Genomic DNA, 23,645 nt, shown 5'->3' with positions numbered 1-23,645 from the left:
CTTGAGCCCAGGAGTTGGAGGTTGCTGTGAGCTGTAATGCCATGGTACTCTACCCAGGGGGACAGCTTGAGGCTCTGTCAAAAAAAAAAAAAAAAAAAAAGAAATGCTCGCAGTTACAGAGAAAAAGTCATTCACAATGCCCGTTTTCTATTTAGGTTGCTTTATAATTATAAAGGGCAAAAAGATGGTATTATACATTACATCAGAAGGAAAATACTCTGTATATTTCTGCCAGTGGTCGCTCCTTGAAGACTGGATTCTCTGAGAATAGGAGTAATAAGAGAACTAACATGTCACCCATCTGTAGGTGTGCGTCCGGTGAGCCAAGGTGGCTTCAAAGGTAGAGGCCAAACCCCTTTAAGTGAAAGCAGGGGATGAAGCGGAGCCAAATCTAGAAGAATTGGGTGGAGATTTTTTCTCAGCCATGCGGTCTTTAGAGAATGTTTAAGTTCGCGAAGTGTGGCGGCACACAGCCCAAGACTCCTGTCAGTTCTCTTTTTCTCGGCTGTCAGTTGTGGGGAATAATGACCATTCACGATTTACTGTGTGAGGGTCTTCTAATAAGGATTGAGGAAGATATGCTCAAGTGCATGCAGGAGGGTGTCCGCCCAAGAGTCCCCCAACAGGGAGGAGGTGTAGGGGATGTTTAGGCACCAGGGTCTTCAGTGGGAACCCCAGACCTTGGCTGTGTTTACCCTAGACAGTGAGGGTAGGCACAGAGGCCCCAGGCAGTCACATGCCCCCAGCAGGCATCTTGGGATTTCATTGCCGTGATGCTGGCTGCTTTGTTAGCAAGCTAGCCTTCCTTTCAGCAGTTCTTCCTCTGCCCAAGTGTCTGACATGGCTCTGAGCACGGAAGCTGTGGTGCCATGTGTTTCCTTGCCATCTGCTGTGGATTTGGCCTTTTGCACTTATTACTATTCTGCAGCATGACTTTTTCAGTTGTAAAATATCCAGCAGACCAGATAGTCGTATAACCAGCTGGTTAGAAGACTTGGTTTGGTTGTTTTCAACAAGCCTCGAAGCAGGCATGTCTTCATCCTTATGAGCACAGTCGATTTCAAAATTGTCACCTCAGTCATCTACATGCATGACAGCGATCGTGCTCCTTCTCAGAATCTGTTTAGAGCAGGGGTCCTCAAACTTTCTAAACAGGGGGCCAGTTTACTGTCCCTCAGACCATTAGAGAGCCGGACTGCGGGCCCCGGGATGACTTGGCTGCTAAGCAGGACAGGCAGCGGCAGCAAAAACACCCAGCAGGCCAGATAAATGTCCATAGTTTGCGGAAGCCTGTTTAGAGCATGCCACTTGAAAAAATAAAAGGAGTCTCCTCACTTCATAGTTGTGACTTGTTTTAGCTAGGTTATCCACTTTAAGTAGATTTGTTCTGAATGATTGAAACTTGTGTTTTCTATTAAATGAGAGATAGTGTTCTAAATCAAGGATCAGCAATTTTTATTTTGTGGGCCTGTCACCTGTTTTTGTGAATAATTTATTGGAACACAACCACGTCTGTTCATATATGTTGTTATCGATGCCAGGATTTAAACCACAAGGGCAGAATTGAGTCATTGCAACAGAAGCATTGTGGCCTGCAAAGCCTAACCTACTTACTCTCTGGCCCTTTACAGAAAAAGGCGGCAGATTCCTGATCTAAATTTATACTCTGAGCTTAAATTTTTCCTCAAAACCACCCAGTTCAAATATAGAAGCTTAGATGGTGTGATTAATTTTGGTACTCAGAAATTATGTATTTGTTGAAGGCTTTCACACGTAGGCACTGTGAGTTTCCTGTGTTGTGCTCCTCAAAATACCCCTTTGTGTATTCTCGGATGGTGTGAAATGGGGACTGGAAAATCTCACTAGGGCTCTAGATGTTGAGTTCACTCAGTAAGGACATTAGAATCTATGACCTACAGGATTCCAAACTTCAGGGGAAGCCTACTTGTCTACATAAAGGACCATTTTTTAAGAAAGTCTGAGTGGTTTGGGTAAGCAGGTTTATTTTCTGTAACTTACCGTACATAACAGGAGGGAAAGCTTTCCAGTTTTGTGGACAACATTGACTGTATCTGCACCTCAAGTGAATAAGTGAAGAAACTTTAGTGCTTGTGAAGCATTAGAAAAGCTTTTGAAGAGGTCTCAGAGTAGAAATCAGAACTTGTATTTAGTAAGTTTAATAAACATTTTTTTAAAATGAGTTTCTTCTTTTAAGAAAAATACTTTAAAAAAAATTTTTTTTGAGACCAAGTCTCACTATGTCACCCTTGGTAGAGTATCATGGCATCATAGCTCATAGCAACCTCAAACTCTTGGGCATAAAGCGATTCTCTTGCCTCTGCCTCCCAAGTAGCTGGGAGCCCGCCACAACACCCAGCTATTTTTTGTTGTTGTTGTTGCAGTTGTCATTGTTTAGCTGGCTCGGGCTGGGTTTGAACCTGCCAGCCTGGGTGTATGTGACCGGTGCCCTATCCACTGAGCTACAGATGCCTCCCAAAGAAAAAACCTTCTGAGATATACTTTAGGTATCTTAGCACACTGCTATTCTATAGAAAAGACTGATTTATTTTATAGAGAACATATCAGACTATAGACCTTTTACAAAACCCGTCAGGTTTATTAGTCTATCGTATTTCTATCTTTCTGTCTTAAGTTGTCTTTGGTTTGCCCAGGTATATACATATTATAGGTGCAACACGTGGTTCTGAGACCGTCAGAATAGGCCGTTCATATCTTGGGCGTGTTTAACTTTTTACTGTATTTCCTTTCCTGTTTGGTTTAGTAACTATTAATATCAAGTTGCACAGCATTTGTTATGGGATAGTATAAAAGAAGTGTAAAGAATAATCCATGCCCTATAGATACACTTGGTAGAAAAAGAAAACATAAACATTTTAAAAGCGAAAACTAGTGTCAGAGCTGTGTGTTAAAATGATACCCTTAAAGGAATCACAAGTGCTATATAATGTAGCGCTAAATGGAAAATACTCAGAGTTTAGGTTTCAGCTCATTTCTTGTTGAGACTTTGTGAATATAATGAACAATGTAGGACATTCTAACCTTTAAAGAGGCCAGAGGAGGATAGAATTGAATTAAAAATTAAAATGCAGTGTGACACATGGAAGGGAAGAATTAGAATGAGATCTAAGGTACAGGAAGCAGGGATTTGGGCATCAGCATTTCATGGGGGATTTGGTGCCAGGGAAGCCTTCACTGCAGAAATATTAATACTGGCTAAAGAGGTGTTTAAGGCCTGCATAAGAGAAACTTGCCCTGAACCCAGAGCAGCAGCAAGAGAAGAAAGATGGTTATGGCACTAGCCGGCATGACACAGCGGAAGGCCGACCCAGGCGAATTCCGAGTCAGATTTATGTGTCAGAAAGCACACAGGGGAGGTTGGGACAGGAGCCAGGCAAGCCCAAGTCCTTACTCTGTACAGCTTTCTGAGCCCCAGAGAAGTCAGGTCCCTCTAGCAGCGACTGATGCATCCGGGTATGCATAGCTGTCTGCTTTGTAGCCGTGTGAGACATGCATAGTAGGGAGAGGGAGCCGTCATGGCTGGGGAAGTTGGGGAGGGCCACCAAGAAGCCAAGAGCTGGGCCAGCCCAAGAGGTGGACAGGGCTTGAATGACCTCAAGGAGAGTGTATCCATTTCAGATGGGCAGGGGAAGAACATGCTGTCCTCTTCAAGCAGGTGTGAATTTGTCCTTGAAGGGAAAGTTTATAATGTTCCAGGAGATGCATGCAATTGGGGTGCCAGGTTGAGGGTTAGATTGTGGACAGGCTGGAAAGATAGGAAGTTGGAGCTTGCCTTCCACATAAGGAGCAGTGCAGTGAAGACCCTTGTGCATCTATCACAGGAGGAACTTTTTTTTTTTTTTTTGATAAATGAAACATGACTCAGTGTCCCTCTGTGAGGACCACCCCTCCATTTGTGTGCTCGATCCAGCCGCCTTGTGGACCACTCAGGGATATCCCAACTATGCCGTCTCCTCTCTCCTGCCTCTAGCTTTCCCAGATCATTCTCAAAAAGACTGTTCTCTAGTCATCATGAAGCATGTCATCCCGGAAGTGGCTTTGTGTCCTCCATTTAGGCTTTGGTCTTGCTGTTCCGTCAGAACCACTCTTGTCGAGGTCTCTGGTGACTTCCCTGTCCTGAGCCTGGGGGACTTGGCTTTCTCAGCCTTCTGCTCACATGCCCAATCTGAAGCACTTGTCTTAAAATGCTTTCATTTCTGGGCTCTAGTTCTCATCCTCCACCAGCCTTCTCAGTCTTTGTCATCTTTCCAGCTTGTAAGTGTTGCTGCTCTCACCCAGGCCCGTGACTTTTAATGCCATCACTAGATCATAGTGACTCCTGGGTTTGTATCTACTGAGCTCGGAACTTGAATCTGTCCACCTGTTTAGCTTTTCTGCTTCATCCCCAGTGGGATCGCAAAGTTAACATGTGCAGAATCTAACTCGATTTCTCTGTCCCTTTGCCTGCTTTCCCCTTCGTCTTTATAACAGTCATCTGTTCTCCCAGGTCCTCTCAACCCAGAGATTTTGGAGTGATCCTTGGTCTCTCCTCTTCTCCTCCTTTTTACCCACCTTTAGCCCATCCACAGATGCTACTAGCTCTCCATCCTGGAGAGCTATATCAAAGCCTACCTTTCATCCCCACTTCCTTTGCTTTTCAAGTCCAGGTCTCATAATCTCTGTGTTCGACCTTGGCAGATAACTCCGCTCACCGGCTTCACTGCTACCACACTTGAAGCCAGAATGACCCAATGACCCGTCTCACGTATGTTGGTCCTGTCCCTCCTCTGCTCAAGCCCTCTGATATCTTCTTCCCATCATAGTCACAGATGACCCAAGGCTCTCACTCCACAGGAAACTACATTAGGGATGTAGTCTGGGAGTTCACACTGAAGAAATACTGATGGCTGAGTAATAAATACATGGATGAGTGTTGAGGATCACCGGGCATTGCAGAAAGTGAAATGTATTTTACCCATCACTTTGGCAGAGTTGAAGAATAATGATCTTGTGTCAAAAACTCTAGGTGAACAAACAATTGGTGGTACTATGAATCTTTTTTTTTTTTGTGACAGAGCTTCACTGTCGCCCTTGGTAGAGTGCCATAGTGTCACAGCTCACAGCAACCTCAAACTCTTGGGCTTAAGTGATTCTCTTGCTTCAGCCTCCCAAGTAGCTGGGACTCCAGGTGCCCACCACAATGCCCGGCTATTTTATATTGCAGTTGTCATTGTTTAGCTGGTTGGGCTGGATACAAACCTGCCAGCCTCGGTGTACGTGGCTGATGCTGTAACCACTGTACTATGGGCCTGCCAGCCTCGGTGTACGTGGCTGATGCTGTAACCACTGTACTATGGGCATCAAGGACCTATAACATTTTTCACAACTACTAAACTAGAAAGATTACTTTCGGGAACTTATGCAAAGGAAATAATGGGTTGAATTACCATCATTTGCATCTGCAGTCACTAACAGGTTGAAACAGCCTGAATCATTAATAGAACACAGTTAAAGTGCAGTCCATTTGTGCGGTAGAACATGACTTACTTGTTTAGAATGCAGAACCATTGAAATATATGTAAGAGTGTTGTGTTCTATGTGAGAAGAAAATCAGGTTAGATATCAACTTGTGTAACACAGGCCAATTTTTATAATATAAATACACATGGCTGTATATTCAGAAAAGAATTGGGAAGGATCTAGCAGTAGAAATTGACAGTGGGGATTTCTTTGGGGTAAGATTGGAACAGTCTTTATTCCTTCATTTTGCAGTTTGCATTTGTTAGTCTTATCCAAGGATTAAGAAAGAAAACGAAGGCCCAGTATCCAGATACACCACACATCCTTCCCTTTGAACATGGAAGCCGGCATGCAGGAATCTCGGTTTCCTGGTTCCCTCCTCGCCTGCCCGCCCACCCCGAGTTTAATAAGCATTGCACCTGTCCCCGGCGGCGCTGCATCTAGCCACACAGGAAGAGCAGTTCTTCTGTCGGAATCCCTCCCTGCCGCCTGCCCACTGACCCTTCCTCCCTTCTGTCCTCAATATCTTCATTTTTACAAGCTCACTCTCCTCAGTGTTTAAACACGTTTATGTCGTGCCCATATTCCAGAAAATAAGCAGGGCTCTGGTTGCAAAAGCCCAGCACTTTCTCCAGAACTTGTCACTGTGTGATTACCTTGTACAACCTATGGATATTTTTCTTATAGGTAATTGTTGAATTAATTTTTATTAATTCACACAGTAAATATTTACTGAGCATATTCTGTATGCTGAATGTTAGGGGTACAGAGATAAACAGTTCCTGGCTTATGTCCCCAAGGAGCTTATGAGAGAATGAAAATGCCCTACACGGTGGCTTGTTGTGGTGGCTCACGCTTATAATCTTAGCACACAGGGAGGCCAAGGTTCGCTTGAGCTTGAGAGTTCAAGACCAGTCTGAACAAGAGCGAGACCCCCATCTCTACTAAAAATAGAAAAACTAGCCAGGCGTTGTGATGAGCGCCTGTAGTCTCAGTTACTCAGGAGGATCTCTTAAGTCTAAGAGTTTGAGGTTGCTGTGAGCTATGAGCCTACTGCATTCTACCCAGGGCAACAAAAAAAGAAAAAAATGCCCTAAATAATCCTTTAAAAACCTAAAACTTGCATAGCAGTCAGGGGTTTCTTTGGAGGAAATGTTATACAGACTGTCCATAAAGTTCTTAATGCAATTTAAAATAGCAACTATATGGACACTCTGCATAAGTAGGTATTTTGAATCTATTAATTGAAATTTTTTTTACCTTAATAACATAAAGCATTAGAGAAATTAAAACCATAGTGAAAAATCACTGACTACCCTGTAAAGTGAGTAAAATAGCAATACCAAGTGTGGAGATGGCATCAGAGCAGCTGGAGTTCTTCTCCATCCCTGGTAGAGTGCAAAGGACAGCCACTCTGGAAAACAGTTTAACAGTTGGTTAGTCGACATATGATTCAGTAATCCCACTTCTAGGTATTTATCTGAGAGAAATCAAATCATATGCTCGTACAAAAACCTGTAAGTGAATGTATACAGTGGCTTTGTCCATAATTCCCCCCAACTGGAAGCAACCTGTAGATGTCCCTTAGCTGGTAAATAGATAAACACACTTGGGTTTGTGAACACACTGGATGCTGCTCCGCAGTGAGGAGTGGGTACCGATGGACCCAGCACCACAGTGAATTATGTGTGTATTAGGCTCAGTGGAAGGAGCCCCCCTCACAAAGCCGTGCATACTGCCTGGTTCCATTTCCATGACAGATGGACAAAGCAGGACCACAGAGATAGAGAACAGACTGGTTGCCCAGAGCTGGGTGGAGGGGCCAGGGATTGTGGGAGTGGCACTGCTGTCTGCTCTCCACCGTGGCAGCAGTTACTCAACTGTGCCCGTTTGTCACAACGTGTACAATTGTACTTTTAACAGGGCACATTTTACTTTTGTAAGTTATAGTTTAATAAACTTGAGTTAAAAATTTTTTTAGGCAACAACAAAAAAATTTTTTGGCCTATCTGTTATATTCACATGGTTCAAAAATCAAAACAATATGAAAGAATGCAGCGAAAAGTCTCACTCCTGCCGATGCCTCCCGTAGTCACTAATTTTCTTGTGTATCTTGACATTTCTTCATGTGGGCATTAGCGTGTACACGCTGTGTTCTACTGGCTGTATCACTGACAGCTTTTGACTTCTGTTTTTTTGTTAGAAGCCCGATTTTTGTTTGTTTTACCTGATTTATCCACAGCACGGTTCTTTTTAGGAACTAGTATGGTGATTTACAGAAGAATGGGCTGTACTAAGGCTGTGGGTGTAACATAGGATAGGTGCCCAAGTGGAAGTGTTCAGTGCTTGAGGAGTTAAATTTGGAGGGACTTCCTGCTGCTATCCTATGTTTGAATTATGTCACTGGTTTGGTTTTTCCTTTTTCATAAGGCATGTTGATGGGTCTGTGTCAGCCTGGGTTGAGTCACTCTGTACCCTTCAGTCTTACGTCTGGTTGCTTCCGGTGTGTGGTGGTCAGAGCCTCTTTGCTTGTGGTGCGGGGCAGATGCCTCCTGGGGTAGGTGCCTCCGGACAGGATGGAGAAGTGGATGCCTGTCAGACGTCAGTGGGAAGCTGTGACTTTCTCCCTCACTTCCCTAAAGTCATTTGAAACAGAAAGACACGGGGACTAGTTACCAGAAAAAGAATTGTCTGGTTGTGTGGGAGCCTGTGGCAAACCACGACACACCCAGCAAGTGCCATCCAGAAAGAATGGGGTTCAGAGGCTGTGCACACATCCCAGAGCTCAGAGGCTGACCAAAGGGCAGGGCACTCTGGGCCATGTCCTTTGGTAAGAAAAGGAGTAGCCATGCTTGCTTGAAAGCTGTGAAGATAAGAGCCAAAGGTTAGAGTAGAGAGAAAGTTGAAGAAGTGTACCTAAGCGTTTTAGTTGATATTTTACTCTTAAAACATTGTATGTTATAAATTTTGGGGACCCTGCCAGCTTATTAGTTTCCTGTGTCTCTAAAGAGTTCTGTTATTTGGAAACAAAATAACTCAGAATTGAGTGGGAATACTTGTCCCTTTTCTGATGTTAACTATAAAAGCCCGCTCAAGGTCTTGGCTCCCTCAGCCTCAGCTTATCCTGCATTAAAGCCCCACGGTAGCAAACAGAAAAATCTTAAACAGAAGGGCGATGGTGGGCTGTACTGTATACATCCTTAACACTGTTTTTCCATTTTTTGACTTACAAAATTTTCTGTGTTCTCAAGTAGCAGTATGAAGTCATAATATGGAAGGATAGAAGTTATGAAAATAAATTAGGTAAAGTACTTTTGAATAAGTTACTGTCTAAAATTTAACAGAGGAAGAAAGTCATTTGTTTTGTTAGGTGGGGCAAACACGGCAGGTTTGATCTGGAAATTGGTGTTAAAACCTCTCATTTTCTTGTCATCAGTGAATCAGAAACTCTGCTCTATTGTTTTGGGATTGCAGAGTTGATTTCTATGGTTTTTTTTTTCAGGTAATAAAAAAGAAGGGTATCTAACACATTGTCAGCTCCTTTGAAAATAGGTTTGGTTTAGCTAAGCTGCCCTTCATTTAATTTATTTTCTGCTGAGAGTTTCCTTATTGGCATTTCTCTATTAATTTCATTTTAATATTAATATAACTACACAGTAACAAGAAATAGAATATTAAATCCTTCACCTTCATGGAAAATCCAATTGCCCTTTCTCTGGGCCTCTTGCCCTGGTGTATTGTTAGATACACAGTATTTCTCTTTAAGTCTTTTACGATTATTCTTCTCTAAATCAGCTATTATTATTTGCCAGAACTGTCCTGCTTTTAGAAAGATGTCTTATGTTTCAGCTTCTTGCTGTTGATCTTTCTTTACATTGTTGATATTATATGTACAAAATTCAAAAGGAATTAAGATACTAGTAGATTTTGCCTTTTGAAAGGTAGTGGAACCATTGTCTTGTATGTTCATGATCATCTTAAAGTTTTGATCTAAAGTAAAGACTTGTATCTGCATGTGGAACTGGTAGGGGGGGAAATAAAGACTTGTTACCTCTTTCTTATTCATTCTTTGGCTACACTGAAGGGACCAGGGATTACTAGGCGGTCTATTTTGTGTGATCACAAAGTTTCACAAAAGAATACCTTTTAGAGAGTCATTAGCTGGTTATCTGCTTTATTCAATGTTTTTTGCTTTTCATATTTTTCCTAGCAATTACATGCTTAGGAAAACAATAAAGGCATTGGTACAACTTTTATTTCTAACATGGAGAAGAAAATTTCTCCATTGCCTTTGTCTGGATTTAAGATCATTGTGAATATGTACCAGACAGATTTGCTTTCTTTAAAAGATAGTTTCTCTGCTCTTTTGAAAGGAAACCTGGACATGTAATGTTACTGTTACAAGAACATTTATAGATTTCTCCATGTTCCAAACGCTGTCCCTTTAACTGTCCTGGTGTTTGGCAGCACCCTAGCGAGCCACTTCATAGCTGAGGGAGTGGGTGCTCATAGAGGTTGAATAACCTTCCACAGGTCCCCTGATTTGTAGCATCAGAGACAAGGTGTCGGCCTGCCTCTGGTTCTACAGAGCCGGACTCTGAGCCACTCAAACAGATTTGCCTACCTTTTTGAATAAGGACATGTTTGTGAGGTGATCAGTGGAAAAATCATTATGCAACTTTTAAAAAATCATTTATGACTTAGCCTACAATTGCTTACTTATCTCTTTTTTACAGCCAAAAATAGCAAACTTATCTCACATAAGAACTTACTCCCACTTCAACTTTATTTTTAACAAAGGTTGAGCCAAATTTTGTTTCATTCACGAGACTGTGACAGCTCTTGATTTAATTTCCTTGTGATATGACATTGTTTAGTTCCAGACTGCTATCCGTATCATACCCGAGGAATTTGCTTTAAAGTTAAGCCACTAAATTGACTTCAAAGGTTCTGCATGGAAATACATTGGCTAAGTTAGTGGGAAACTTCTAAATGGAAAAAAAAAATCAGGCTTATCTGCTTAATAGATTGCACACACATTCTCTGTCTCATTTCCCCCTCAGCCCCTCAGAAACCAACAGGCAGCCTCCTTAATGTAGTTTTAAATTCTGTGTTCTTGAGATAATCAAATGGTATTAGTTTGAAACAAAAAGTCTTCTAGAAAATTCTTCCCTTAAATAATAATTCCTTAATCTTTAAAGGGTACAGTTTTAAAATGTTTAAAATTAGCCAGGGAATTAATTTAATGTGGCAAACCAGATAAGATGAATGCATATTCTTTCTGTAGACAACAACCTAATTGCTCAATTTGGCATTTATTGAAATAGTATTTTCATACTTTGTCTTCTTTTTAAAAAATGACATATCTCTTTTGCAAAAATATGTAATGTTTTGTTTCAAATACTTGCATGTTTATGTTGAATCAAAAAATATTTGAGAGGAAAATATATAATTTTTTGGATAAAGTTTACCCTACCTTCCTGAAATTTGCCCCAGCCCTGCCCTCCATTTTTACTGCTCTTTAAAAAAGAATGTTCTAGATTTGTTACCGTATTACTAAATACAGGTTGAATATCCCTGATCCAAAATTCTTAGGACTAGATTATTTCAAATTTTGGATGTTTTTTCTTGGAATTTTGGAATATTTGTATATTTACAATGTTAGGGATAGGACCCAAGTCTAAACAGGAAATTCATGTTTCGCATATATATACCGTATGCACATATAGCTTGCAGGTAATTTTATACAATATTTTTAAAAATTTTGTACATGAAACAAAGTTTTGACTGTGACCCATCCGACACAGTCAGGTGTAGAAATTCTCCACTTGCCACCGCCTCATGTCTGGGGTAGGGAGAAGTTGCAGATTTTGGAAAACTTTGGATTTGTGGATTGGAGACATTCAACCTATACTAATGATTGTTTAAATTAAATCATTACAAAAAATTTCTTAATTTTTCCAATGTTTCTGCGTTTCATTCCTTTAAGTGATTTTCTCTTTTTTCTCCTCATAAAGCAAATGAAGAAACACCCATGCCGTCAGTGTGACAAGTCCTTCAGCTCATCCCACAGCCTGTGCCGGCACAACCGAATCAAGCACAAAGGCATCAGGAAAGTGTACGCCTGCTCGTAAGTCAGGGCTCCTCGCGGGAAGCTCAGCTAGAGGACGGAGTGGGCACTGACTTCTCGGAGCTTTTCCGCATTTTACCATTAACTTGCTGTGCTCCACAGTTGCTAGATCGTGTTTCTGAGATTATGTTCTCTGGTTTTGGCACACAGTTTTGGATTGGGTTGGCACCCTTAAAAATATTAAAATAACAAGGAGCACTTTCCGGCGCAGTCAGTGTACACTCCTTACAGAGGCCACATAAGGTAGAAGCGCCGTAGCTGGCTGCCTCCCTGCACTGGCCTCCTCTAGTTGACCTGAGTTTCATAGACAGGATATGCACCCCGTGTAGGTATCAGTCAGTACAGCGGGCCTAGTTCATTATGTCGACCACCTCTGTATGTTGACCAGCTTGTTACAGTCCCTCGGGTGGTCAACTTACAAAGATTCTACTGTATGTTGTTCCTGAGAGTCTTGAGGAGGTGATTGATGTCCAGTGAGCCGGTAGACGAGACGCCTGCCAACTGCTCTGCACCGTGGCACAGTGATTTGGCAGTGTGAGCAAGTTGATTGGCTGGTTGGTTTGCTCAGGGCTTCAGAGGAGGCCCTGGCAGGGCCTAGTTGCAGATTCAGACCTAGGCCAGGTCCTTGGCCACACTTGCCACAGGAGGTGGGGCAGCTTATTTTCAGTGCACGTTATAGCCTGAGACCAAATTCAAGGGAATGACCGGGCCACCATCAACCCAGATCCCAGTGGACGGTCACAAGCTACTTCTCTGTATCTGACAACCAGAATGTGTCGTCTTATTAGTGGAAAACCTTTATAACTTAGTCAGAACATGCCTAAAGTGGGCAGTGTAACAGAGCACTTCCCATGAGGGAGAAAGGACTCTGAAGATAGAGCCAGTAGATTGCACAAATGTTTGATCTGGCGCCTGGAGTCCCAGCTACTGGGAGCCTGAGGCAGGAGAATCGCTTGAGCCCAAGAGTTTGAGGTTGCTGTGTGCTGTGATGCCACAGCACTCTACAGAGGGTGACATAGTGTCTAAAAATAAAAATAAAAACAAAAACAAATGTTTGATCAGAGCAGGGCCAAGTGGACCCCATGGATCTGGAGGATCATGTAGGTTGGCAGTCAGATGTATGGGGGGTTATGATGACCTGCCTAGTTAGGGAAAGTTTCCTCTCCTCAGTGAAATTGAAGTTAGGAGTGATTTCATAAATAAAGTCTGTGTTTTGAGACCAGATAAAAAGAATCATAACTTAGAAGAATGCCCTGGGCTAAGAAGGTGGAAGTCTGGCCTTCACTGGAGGTTTTGTTTATCTCCCAGTGAAGTCACTGTAGGGCAGTAGAATGCTGGGATCCTTTGTAGCTCTAACTTAACTGCCAGCAAAAGTCTCATCCTCCCTGAGTGTTTGTCCTCTGGTGGTAGTGATGGATCCTGCCCCTGAAGAGGGTTTCTATTGTGAAATCCCAGTTTGGGGCCAGTCATTATAAAATCCACAGAAGCCTTTTGTCTTACTCTGTTGCCCAGGCTGGAGTGCGGTAGCATCAGCCTAGCTCACAACAGCCTCAAACTCTTTATCTCAAGAGATCCTTTTGCCTCAGCCTCCTGAGTAGCTGGAACTACAAGTGCCTGCCACAATGCATGGCTCATTTTTTCTGTTTTTAGTAGAAACGGGGTCTCACTCTTGTTTAGGCTGGTCTTGAACTCCTAAGTTCAAGAAATCCTCCTGCCTTGGCCTCCCAGGCATGAGCCTCTGCTCCCAGTTGAGAGTGGCATTGTTAATTGACTCACAGTATTATAATTACCATGGTCATCAACTTTTTAAAACCTATTTTGGCCTCTTATTAATAGTAAAGGATTTTTCAAAGAAAAATGATTTTCATAATCTATACTCTTTGCACGAGAAAAAATGAAAACTTAAATGATTAACTTATTTTGAATCTGTTTATAATTTTTTACATTTTAATCTATACTACACTGAACATATCCGAGTGCTGCAATCACAAACATGCATGCTGTGTGTGTGTGTTGATGAGTTTGGGCAGGACGCTCTGCCTTCGTCCCAGCAGAACGGCCGAGAATAATGAACATCAGCAGGAGGGTCAGGAAGGGACTTCCTTCATACTGAAGTGTCTGTCATGACAATGCTGAGAATACTTTTGAAATTTGTTATCTTCCACTTTATGATTCTAAATGGCTTTAAATTTAAGGTAATACTTTAAAGCAAACCTAGAAAGTAAAGATTCCATCTGAACAAATTAGGCTGGTCCTATATGGGCACAAAACCCAACAGAGAGCTTTTAACAAAAGCTGTAAAAAAAAAAATTTTTTTTTTCACAAATTGGAAGCTATGATTCCCAGCGAAGTTTTGGGGTATTTCTCTCTGAGCCTTGGCTATGAGTTCAGCTCACTTTGCCTCGCCTGAGCATCCGAGCGTGCTGTTGGCTGGTGAAGATCTTTCAGGACCGAGCTGGCTGTGTCAGCAGGAGCGTTACCTCCCTGCCCTTTGTCCCACAGGCACTGCCCAGACTCCAGGCGCACCTTTACCAAACGGCTGATGCTGGAGAAGCACATCCAGCTGATGCACGGCATTAAGGATCCTGACCTGAAAGAAATGACAGAAGCCACCACCGAGGAAGAAGTGGAAATAAAAGAAGATGCCAAGGTGAAACCTCATAGGCGTTTGCTTTACGGGAGGTTGTGTTGACTTGCTTTCCCATCATTCTTCTCATTTGCATTTCTGTCTAGGCCTAAAATACAGACTGTGCCTGAAGGTCTGAAATAATGCAGAGTCTCCCTCTCACCCATCCTGACCTCTCATCTCACTCCTCTTTGTGAAGTTTTCTTTTCCCTGTCTCCTTCCTGAAACAGCTTTAGGGGTCTGTTTGCATCTTTGAATTTTATGTTGACTTAGGGAAATTGTCTCTTAGCTAGAAGAAATAGGTTAAAGCTAGTTTTTTTCTTTCTTTTCTTCTTTTTTTTTTTTTGAGACAGAGTCTTACTATGTCACCCGTGGTGGAGTGCAGTGGCATCATAGCTCACAGCAACCTCAAACTCTTGGGCTTAAGTGATTCTTTTGCCTCAGCCTCCTGAGTAGCTGGGACTACAGGCGCCCAGCACAAGGCCCAGCTGTTTTTTTTGTTGTAGCTGTCCTTGTTGTTTAGCTGGCCCAGGCTGGGTCTGGACCCACCAGCCTCCGTAACGACTGTGCTCTGGGCACCAAGCCAAAGGTAGATTTTTTTCATTGGCCACATGTTGGTTGTGTTTCTACCAGTAATAAGAGTTGTGGGCTCGGCACCTATAGCTCAACTGGCTAAGGCGCCAGCCATGTACACCTAAGGTGGCGGGTTCGAATCCCCAGCCCGGACCCGCCAAACAACAATGACGGCTGCAACCAAAAAATAGCCGGGCGTTGTGGCGGGCGCCTGTGGTCCCAGCTACTTGGGAGGCTGAGGCAGGAGACTCGCTTGAGCCCAGGAGTTGGAGGTTGCTGTGAGCTGTAATGCCACGGCACTCTACCCAGGGGGACAGCTTGAGGCTCTGTCTCAAAAAAAAAAAAAAAAGAGTTGTGATTCATTAGTTCTTCTTGTCATGATAAAAGAATAAAGCATGAATTTTTGAATGTATCAGTAAACATCAACTTTAGTTAGGCAACAATATATGTGTACGTAGGCGCCCACGTGCAGGGGGTCAAGTGTGCTGAGTGCTACTTCAGGTAAAGCCATAGTGAGCAGATATACAAAAGGCACCATGGTCTTTGGTGCTGAGTCTAGAGCAGTGATCCTCAACCTTCCTAATGTCCCAACCCTTTAATACAGTTCCTGTGGGTTGCGACCCACAGGTTGAGAGCCACTGGTCTAGAGTGTCCCTGGGTAAAGCACATGTGTGCATTCAAGGAGTTAATTAAACCCTTGTCAGAATACATGTGAGACTAATATCACATTAATATGCAGTCCCTCCCCTCCAGTGAGTTAAAGAACACACGTGCACAGGTAGCTTCAGGTTCGGTCGGTATATGAATGTATCTGTGGACAGAACTGGAACAATAGGCCCCGGGGTGGGATGGGGGGGGGCATGTCACTCTGGCTTGGATTTTTAGGAAACTAGAAGGGAGGGGATGGGCTGGCATAGGGAGTTAGGAGAGGAGAAAGGTGGGTTTAGTGACGGGGGGAGGAGTGTGAAGATGAGGTGGCAGCCAGCAGGTCCCCCAGCAGCTCCCTGTCTTAGAGGAAAAGCACAGCCCCCCATCTCTCTCCAAGGCACTCATCTCTCACAGCCCGTCTGCCCCTTACTTCACTGACCCCTGTGGTCTCCTGGCACTCTGTCCCTCTGGCCAGCCGGCTCTCCTTGATGCGCCAGTCCTCTGTTCAGATGCCAGATGCCACCTGACACTTAACACACCCGCTGTTCCCCCAGCCTCCATCAGGTCCTGCTGGGGTTGGCTCACCTGGGGCTGTGGAGTTTCTGTTTTGTGTCTACCCAGCTCCACTGGCACATAAATTCCACAAGTGCAGGAGCTTACCTGTCCACTATTGGGCCCCAGTGGGGTGGCAGGCTTATCTTTCCACTGTTGGGTCCAGTGGCCTCAGCTGGGGTGGCAGGCACCCCCTAAATTTCAGAGCATGCCCACATGTTTTCCATGTGTTCCCGAAGTGAGAACTGATCATTTCTCTATAGAGCAGGATGGTTTTCACAGTCGGCATTTATTTTCTCCACCCTACCCCCTACTCAAAGGTTCCCAGTCCCAAGAGGAAGCTGGAAGAACCAGTGCTAGAGTTCAGGCCTCCCAGAGGAGCGATCACTCAACCACTGAAAAAGCTGAAGATCAATGTTTTTAAGGTTCACAAATGTGCCGTGTGTGGCTTCACCACTGAAAACCTGCTGCAGTTCCACGAACACATCCCTCAGCACAAATCGGATGGTTCCTCCTACCAGTGCCGGGAGTGTGGCCTCTGCTACACGTCCCATGTCTCCCTGTCCAGGCACCTCTTCATCGTGCACAAATTGAAGGAACCTCAGCCAGTGTCCAAGCAGAATGGGGCCGGGGAAGACAACCAGCAAGAGAACAAACCCAGCCCCGAGGACGAGTCCCCCGACGGCGCCGTGTCAGACAGAAAGTGCAAAGTGTGCGCAAAAACTTTTGAAACTGAAGCTGCCTTAAATACTCACATGCGGACACACGGCATGGCCTTCATTAAATCCAAACGAATGAGTTCAGCTGAAAAATAGCCACAGATGTTCCAGAAGGAAAATCCCTGTCCACATTGGAATAAAAAAAGACATTTTTGTTACAAAAAGTTTGCAGTATAATAGAGTTAACAGTACTGTCTAGGCTGTTGCAATATATTCTCTTTCCACATACCTTCACCTCGTCGTATATATCCTCGATAAGTATTAAAGCAGTATTTGAGTTAAAAGAGTTTGTATATATTTAAATGAATAACTTTTTATACTCTTTGTTACATGTTTGTATCAGTATTTAGTGGAAAATATTGAGTTTTGTTTCGTTTCGTTTTGTTTGGGGGTTAGAAGTTTTCTTTTTGTACTATTTCTTTAAAACAGAGTTCTTAGTAACCGGGGCAGTTCCTGCATTCAAATAAATCATTTTGTATGTTACGAATTTGAATGGGTTAACTAATTCCAGGCTAAAATAATGCCTTTTTTAGAGTTTTTAATTTTTAGAATTCACTACATAAATTATAGAGAATTGTGGGTCTCAAAAACACTAGGAACTTTTAAGTGTCTTAGCACTACCCTCCATGTGCCTGCTCTGAGTGAGCGAGTGCACGGTCAAGACACAACTGCACTCCGGTGCAGGTGCGGCATTATTGTTCAGGCCCCGCCAAATGGTGTTTAAAAGCAGCCTTGCAGGGAGCCTCTTTCCCAGCAGTGAGTAGAAACTTAGGCCAGGAATCCAGTGAAGAATATAGATTTCCTTAATTGCATCTTGAGGGATGGGGAACCAAGGGTATTCTAAAGGGGGAGGACAAAAACCCCAAATTGGTTATTTTTCTGGGCACATTTGCAAGGCTGGCTTTTTAAAGAGCACAAGGAGATGAGGTCACGAAAGGGCTGGACTACTATAAAAGTTACAATACGTAGTTAGACCAGTAGATTTATATAGTCAGGTTTTTTGTCATGTAATTTATTAACTGTTACAGAAACACAACTAAGAATATCAAGTACTTCTCTGGCTCTTGACAGGAAAAAAAAATCACAGTTGACTTAACCCTTCGCTGTCAAAAGAGTTGGTGTTTCCTGTTCTGGGTGCTACTGCCAAACGTCCTGGTACTTAGAGTTGGGATGCACAACTTCAACCACCGACTTACCAATGCAGCAGCCTGTGTATTGCAATCGGCCATTAGATGAAGCACTGAGCCACCTGGTTTAGTTCAGTCATTTCAATAAGTACATTTAATGTCAATAGTCCTGCTTTACTAAATGCAACAGAGGTACTCTTCTGTCCCTTCCGTTGATAGTTCTCTGGGAGAGTTCTATTTTTGGTTTTTGTTTTGTGTTTTCTTTGGCATTTTATATCTTATATTTATCCCTGAACATGTTTTGTACTTTTTTTTTTTTAAGAAAATTCTTTTGTGTATATAGAGATACTTGCATGATATACTGTAGTCAACGTTTGGTTCCTCAAAAGGTCTTGCTGCTGTCAGGTGTTATGCACTACATCCATCATAACTGTATTAAACACATTTCATTTGTAAATAAACGTGGGACATTTGGCCCTTGTGCTTCTGTGAGAGAGTTATTGATGGTGGGTCTCTGACATCTCCATGAAGTCTAGGAAGTGATTAGTCGTAGGAATAGGCTACAGGATATTGCAGAATTCTTCCCACCCCGAAGAATGGCATATTCCTTCTCATTAGTAATCAGCTATTGTCACTTTCTCGTTGACTCCATCGGTACGATCCTAGGGTGTGAGTATTCTTCAACTTGAAATTCAATTGCTGTTACTTGTTATATTTGTATTGCTCTAAGTTGTATTCACAGCACTTTCATTGTTTCTGCATTTGAACCTTGCAATAAACCTGTGTGGTAGGCCACACAGGTCTGAATAGCCTAGTTTTACAGTTGAGGAAGCTAAGCTCAGATAAAAGTTCTTTGCCTAAGCCCTCATAGCTGGTAAGTGGCTTTGCATATTAGAACCCAAATATTTTGCTCTAAATATAGTGCTCGCTCTATGTGGTTATGTACATATTGACAAATATTCATTTATTCAACAAATAAAAAGTATGTGCAAAACACGATACAGAATTTTTGTTTGTGGCACCCTATGGCTTTTGTAAGATGACCCGAAAGGTGGTGTTTTTTTTTGTTGTTTGTTTGTTTTGTTTTTTTGTGCTCTTAAATACCCAGAACTGCTTGATAATAAGAAGTTAACATCTGTCAGATGCCTAGCAGAGTGCACAAGAAAGCTCTAAAAAATGCCCAGGGGTCCAAAAATGAAAAAACAAAATTCAGAGTAGAGAAACACTCCACTAGCCCTGGGGAGAAACCTGGCTGTTCCCACTCAAGAGGGAATTGGTGAACTGGAGGATGGAGCACCTGGAGTCCAGCGGAGAGAGAAGGTGACAATGCAGGAAAGAGAGGTTAGAAGTCAAGAAGCTCAAAGTGAGAAGATTCGAGTTTAGTTTCAGAGGAGTTCCAGAAAGAGGGAGTAGAATTAGGAAGGGTCAGCGTGGAAAGTTCTTAGCCATTAGTGAAAGACCTACGTTCTGCCCCTTGTTCATTAGTTACAGATGCTGGGTGTGGGCATTTGAGAAAGGTTACTGTGGGACATTCTCAGTGATTGTTACAAAGGCTATTTAACTCTGTTTAGTGTAGAAATGGGAGCTGAGGCTGGATGATATTCTCAGGCCAAGTTATAAAAAGCCTTGAATGACAAGAGTTTGTACTTCGTTACTTAGAGATGAGTTACTTGTACTGGGGAATGCTATGACCAGCTTAGTTGGTGGTAGAGGTTAGCATGGATAGGTCAGGTTATGCTATGGTTACAACCTTAAATCTAAATGGCTTGTCACAAGAGAGGTCTTGCTCACAATTCAGTCCATTGTGGGTTGGCTGGAGGCATGGCTGCATATCTCCTAGTCCCGTTGCCCCAGTGTCAGAAAAGTTACCTGTTACCTGGGCAGAGTGGAAGTGCTATGAAATGCTCTGGCCTAGAAGTGCTAGACATTAATATCTCACAACTTACTGGCCCAAACCAATCACGTGGTCCCACCCTGTCTTCCCATGTGCCCAGAAAGCTGAAAATACTTAAACATCATCAATGACCGTCACAAGAATAAAGTTAAATGTAGCTATGGTGCTTAACAATGTGAAGACTTGACCTAGGTTAGTAGGAGTAGGCATGGAAAGAGGCTTCAGTTGTAACCTGCGTTTCAGAAGTTGTAGCAAGAGGGTTCCATAATGCAGTACATGGAAAAGTCTAATCTGTGACAGTTCAAGCTTCAGTGTCTTCTTAAAGTTTTCTCACGATTTAGGTAAATAAAAATGTGAAAGTAAAAACTAAGAGCTGAGTATGGGAAAGATCCCAAGTTTTAGATATACAGACAAGATACATGTGATTGGGTGATCCTTTTGTTTTATCAAAAATTGAGTAACAAAGTTGGATGTGGTTGTGCCATGCCTAAAACCTCAGCTACTTGGGAGGCTGAGGCAGGGTTCCTTGAGCCCAGGAGTAAAAAACTAGCCTGGGTAACACAGCAAGATCTCATCTCTTAAAAAAAATAATAAGAGAAATGCATAAAGAAAGAATGCTACCCAAACAATACTTACAAAATTAGAAAAAGGAAAACGTAGGCTTAGAATACATAGCATAGACCACTTCTTCCTCCCAAACACATTCTCTGCAAATTCCTAACTCCTACCACAGTAAATAGTTGTTAAGAACAGGTGTTCCACTCTGCAGCTCTGGTGGGAACGCCTCACCAGTATTGGCAGGCTGGTGAGTTTCCATCCCAGGATCTTTGACCAACAATAAAATTTCCCCTTGAAAACTTCAGGCAGCCAAGATTAACATAAAATATTCATATTAATATGTCCATCATGCTATGAGCACTGGGTTTTTTAATGTCTACTTGGAAGGGAGGGAAAAAAAAGGAAAATGTACTTGAAAAACTTTATAAACTACAATTTAGAAGAAAACTATCCCAAAGGATAGTTTGAAAATAACCAGGGGTTTGCCAAATGTGGAACACTGTTTATGCTATTTAGTTTACACATACACACTTTGCAAGTCTCAGTTGCTGTGAGGATTCCAGATTGTAGCTCAATCTTAAGCATGTTCTAAATAAGGAACCTAGACTTAGTTACCTTAAAAATTTGGCTGCTACTCAGACATAATTCATTCTTTAAACGGATCCTTGAATCTTCTTGTTTTTTTTGAAAATCCTTGTATTTACTTTTCAATTACCAAGGTAATTGCAAGTGTTTAGGATATGACAATGTGAACTTATTTCTTTGCAAAGATCATGGTAATCACAAAAAATCTATAGTGGATGCACAAAACAGAAGTAGAATTCAAAGCATACCACCACAGCAAACCTTCCAATCACAAAGGAAGATAGCAAGACTCGAAGAAACAAGGTATATCCCAAATAATGAGAAAACAAATTTAAAATGTAGTAATTCTTACTACTTGGCAGTAGTAAGTTCTTACCTACCAATAGTCACTTTGAATGTAAGTAGATTAAATTATCCAGTAAAAAGATAGAGTAGTTGAATGGATTAAAAAAAAGACCCTGGCTCGGCACCTGTGGCTCAAGCGGCAAAGGCGCCAGTCACATACACCTGAGCTGACGGGTTTGAATCCAGCCTGGGCCCACCAAACAACAATGATGGCTGCAACCAAAAAGTAGCCAGCTGTTGTCGCAGGTGTCTGTAGTCCCAGCTACTTGGGAGGCAGAGGCAGGAGAATCACTTGAGCCTGGGAGTTGGAGGTTGCTGTGAGCTGTAATGCCACGGCACTCTACCCGGCACTACAGCTTGAGGCTCTGTCTCAAAAAAAAAGGAAAAAACAAGACCCAGGTACATGCTACCTACAGGAGACTCACCTCTCCTTTAAGGATGCACATAGGCAAAGTGAAGGAAAGGACATTCCATGCAAATGAAATGCAGAAGAGAACAAGGGTAGTAATACCTATATCAGACAAAAATCAACTTTAAATCAAAAGCTATAAAAAGCAGTCCAGGCACAGTGGCTCATACCTACAAATTCCAGAACTTTGGGAGGCCAAGGTGGGAAGACTACTTGAAGCCAGGAGTTTGAGACCAGCCTGGGCAGCACAGTGAAAACCCACCTCTAACAAATGAAAAAATAAAAGCAAAAGAAAAAACCCCCAACCTGTAAAAGACAAAAGAAAATGGACGTTACAGAATGATAAGGGGGTCAATGCATCAAGTGAATATAACAATTACAAATAATACATACATTCAACATTGAAGCACCTAAATATATAAAGCATTTAGTAGGGGACTTCAGTACCCCAATTATAACAATGATTAGAGCATCGAGATGGAAAATCAGTAAGGGAACATTGGACTTGACCCAAGTGGACTTAACAGACATACACAGAACATTCCATCCAACAGCCTCAAAATACACATTCTTCAAGTGCACAGGATAGATCACGTTAGGCCATGAAACGAATATGAACAGACTTAAGAAGACTGAAATTATATCAAGTATCTTTTCCAACTACAATGGTACAAAACCAGAAATCAATAATAGGAGACATCTTGGAAAATTCACAAATAAGTGGAAATTGAACAATATGCTACTGAACAAATGTATCAAAGAAATAAAAAAATCTTGTTATAAATGAAAATGGAAACAACATACCAAAATCTATGGGTTGCAGCAAAAGCAGTTGTAAGAAGGAAATTTATAGCAATAAATGCCTATATCTCTGTAAAAGACCGCTCTTCCAGCTACCAGAACAGTGGTTCTCCACCTTCTTAACACCATGACCTTTTTAATACAGTTCCTCATGTTGTGGTGACTCCCAAGCATAAAATTATTTTCGTTGCTATTGTACTAGAAGCTTCTGGGCCAGCCAGTTGTAATTCCATACTCACCATTATCTCCAAACCACCCATTCTGAGTAGCTCAGCCTCAATCCACATGGCTTGGGTGTGAGGTGGAATTTGAGACTTGACTACTGTCAATCTTCTCTCTTCATATCCATTTTCCCTTCTTCACACTCCCAAAGTATTTTGGTTGAACGTTTTAGTAAAGACAACAACTTAGATAAAACATTCATAAGTCTAGCTTATGTTTTTCTGGGCGGTTACTTATTTGAGTATGCTGCCTTCTTTGGAAAGGTAGATCAGGGGGTGCCTAATTTCAATTATAGTCCCAGCAGGTGCAGACAGAACACCAGAAAAGGTTTAACTTTAAAGAAATTAAGGAAGGGTTTATATACAGAGCTGTGGGCTGGAACAAAGGATGTTGAGGCACCCAGGGACTAGTGACAGTGGCCTGAGAAGCCTGAACAGGGGTGGGAGCTGGAGCTGTGGCACAGGGACACTCAGTGGCAGCCACTGCCAGAGCCATGGCAAAGCCAGGAGGATGTGAGGAGGGAAATTACTAGGAAACTGTCTCCTTACACTCAAAGATTTCTTGTTCACATCTCCCACCAACCAAGGCTCAATAAAAGGTAGAGCACAAGGTAATAATCTGTAGATGTCAGTGTGCTGGGCCCAAAGCAGGACCGAGAAGGGTGGATGATGAATCTGGGGTGGGGGTGGGGCAGGAGGTTATGAAGATTGCAGACACCCAGCAGCGGCTTTCACAAGCGCATGGTCTGCACCCATTTCATTGTCAATGTGCATTTCATTCCCTCAAGGTAGGCTGTCAGATGGAACAGGGTACTCAAGATTCTACGTTTACCTTTTCTTTTTAATTCCTTCACTAGGTTTCCCCTGGAATTGTACTCTTTCCCTAGTGGTTATCTTTTACTCAAGGAAACAGAATAGT

At 42.5% G+C, this 23,645-nt stretch overlaps 1 protein-coding gene across 17 annotated transcripts in view; it reads left to right on the top strand.

The window, feature by feature from the left end:
* The window catches only part of ZNF532 (zinc finger protein 532), a 120,284-nt gene extending 101,375 nt beyond the window's left edge, over positions 1-18,909 (top strand). For 8 of the 17 annotated variants that reach the window (XM_023512391.1, XM_023512386.1, XM_023512383.1 and 5 more), the window contains 3 exons: positions 11,556-11,668; positions 14,171-14,318; positions 16,388-17,066. In XM_023512391.1, coding sequence (XP_023368159.1) covers positions 11,556-11,668; positions 14,171-14,318; positions 16,388-16,882 — 756 coding nt within the window. In that variant the 3' untranslated portion in view covers positions 16,883-17,066. Of the gene's footprint in view, positions 1-11,555; positions 11,669-14,170; positions 14,319-16,387 lie in introns of all 17 variants that reach the window. The other 9 variants (XM_023512388.1, XM_023512389.1, XM_023512395.1 and 6 more) reach the window with 2 other exon arrangements.
* The last annotated feature ends 4,736 nt before the right edge of the window (positions 18,910-23,645 follow it).

Source organism: Otolemur garnettii, unplaced genomic scaffold (assembly GCF_000181295.1).
Source record: "Otolemur garnettii isolate 467f Iridium unplaced genomic scaffold, OtoGar3 scaffold00027, whole genome shotgun sequence".
Classification (NCBI taxonomy): Eukaryota; Metazoa; Chordata; class Mammalia; order Primates; family Galagidae; genus Otolemur; species Otolemur garnettii.
Note: the sequence above shows the minus strand (reverse complement) of the source record. Positions and strands in the feature narration are given on the sequence as shown.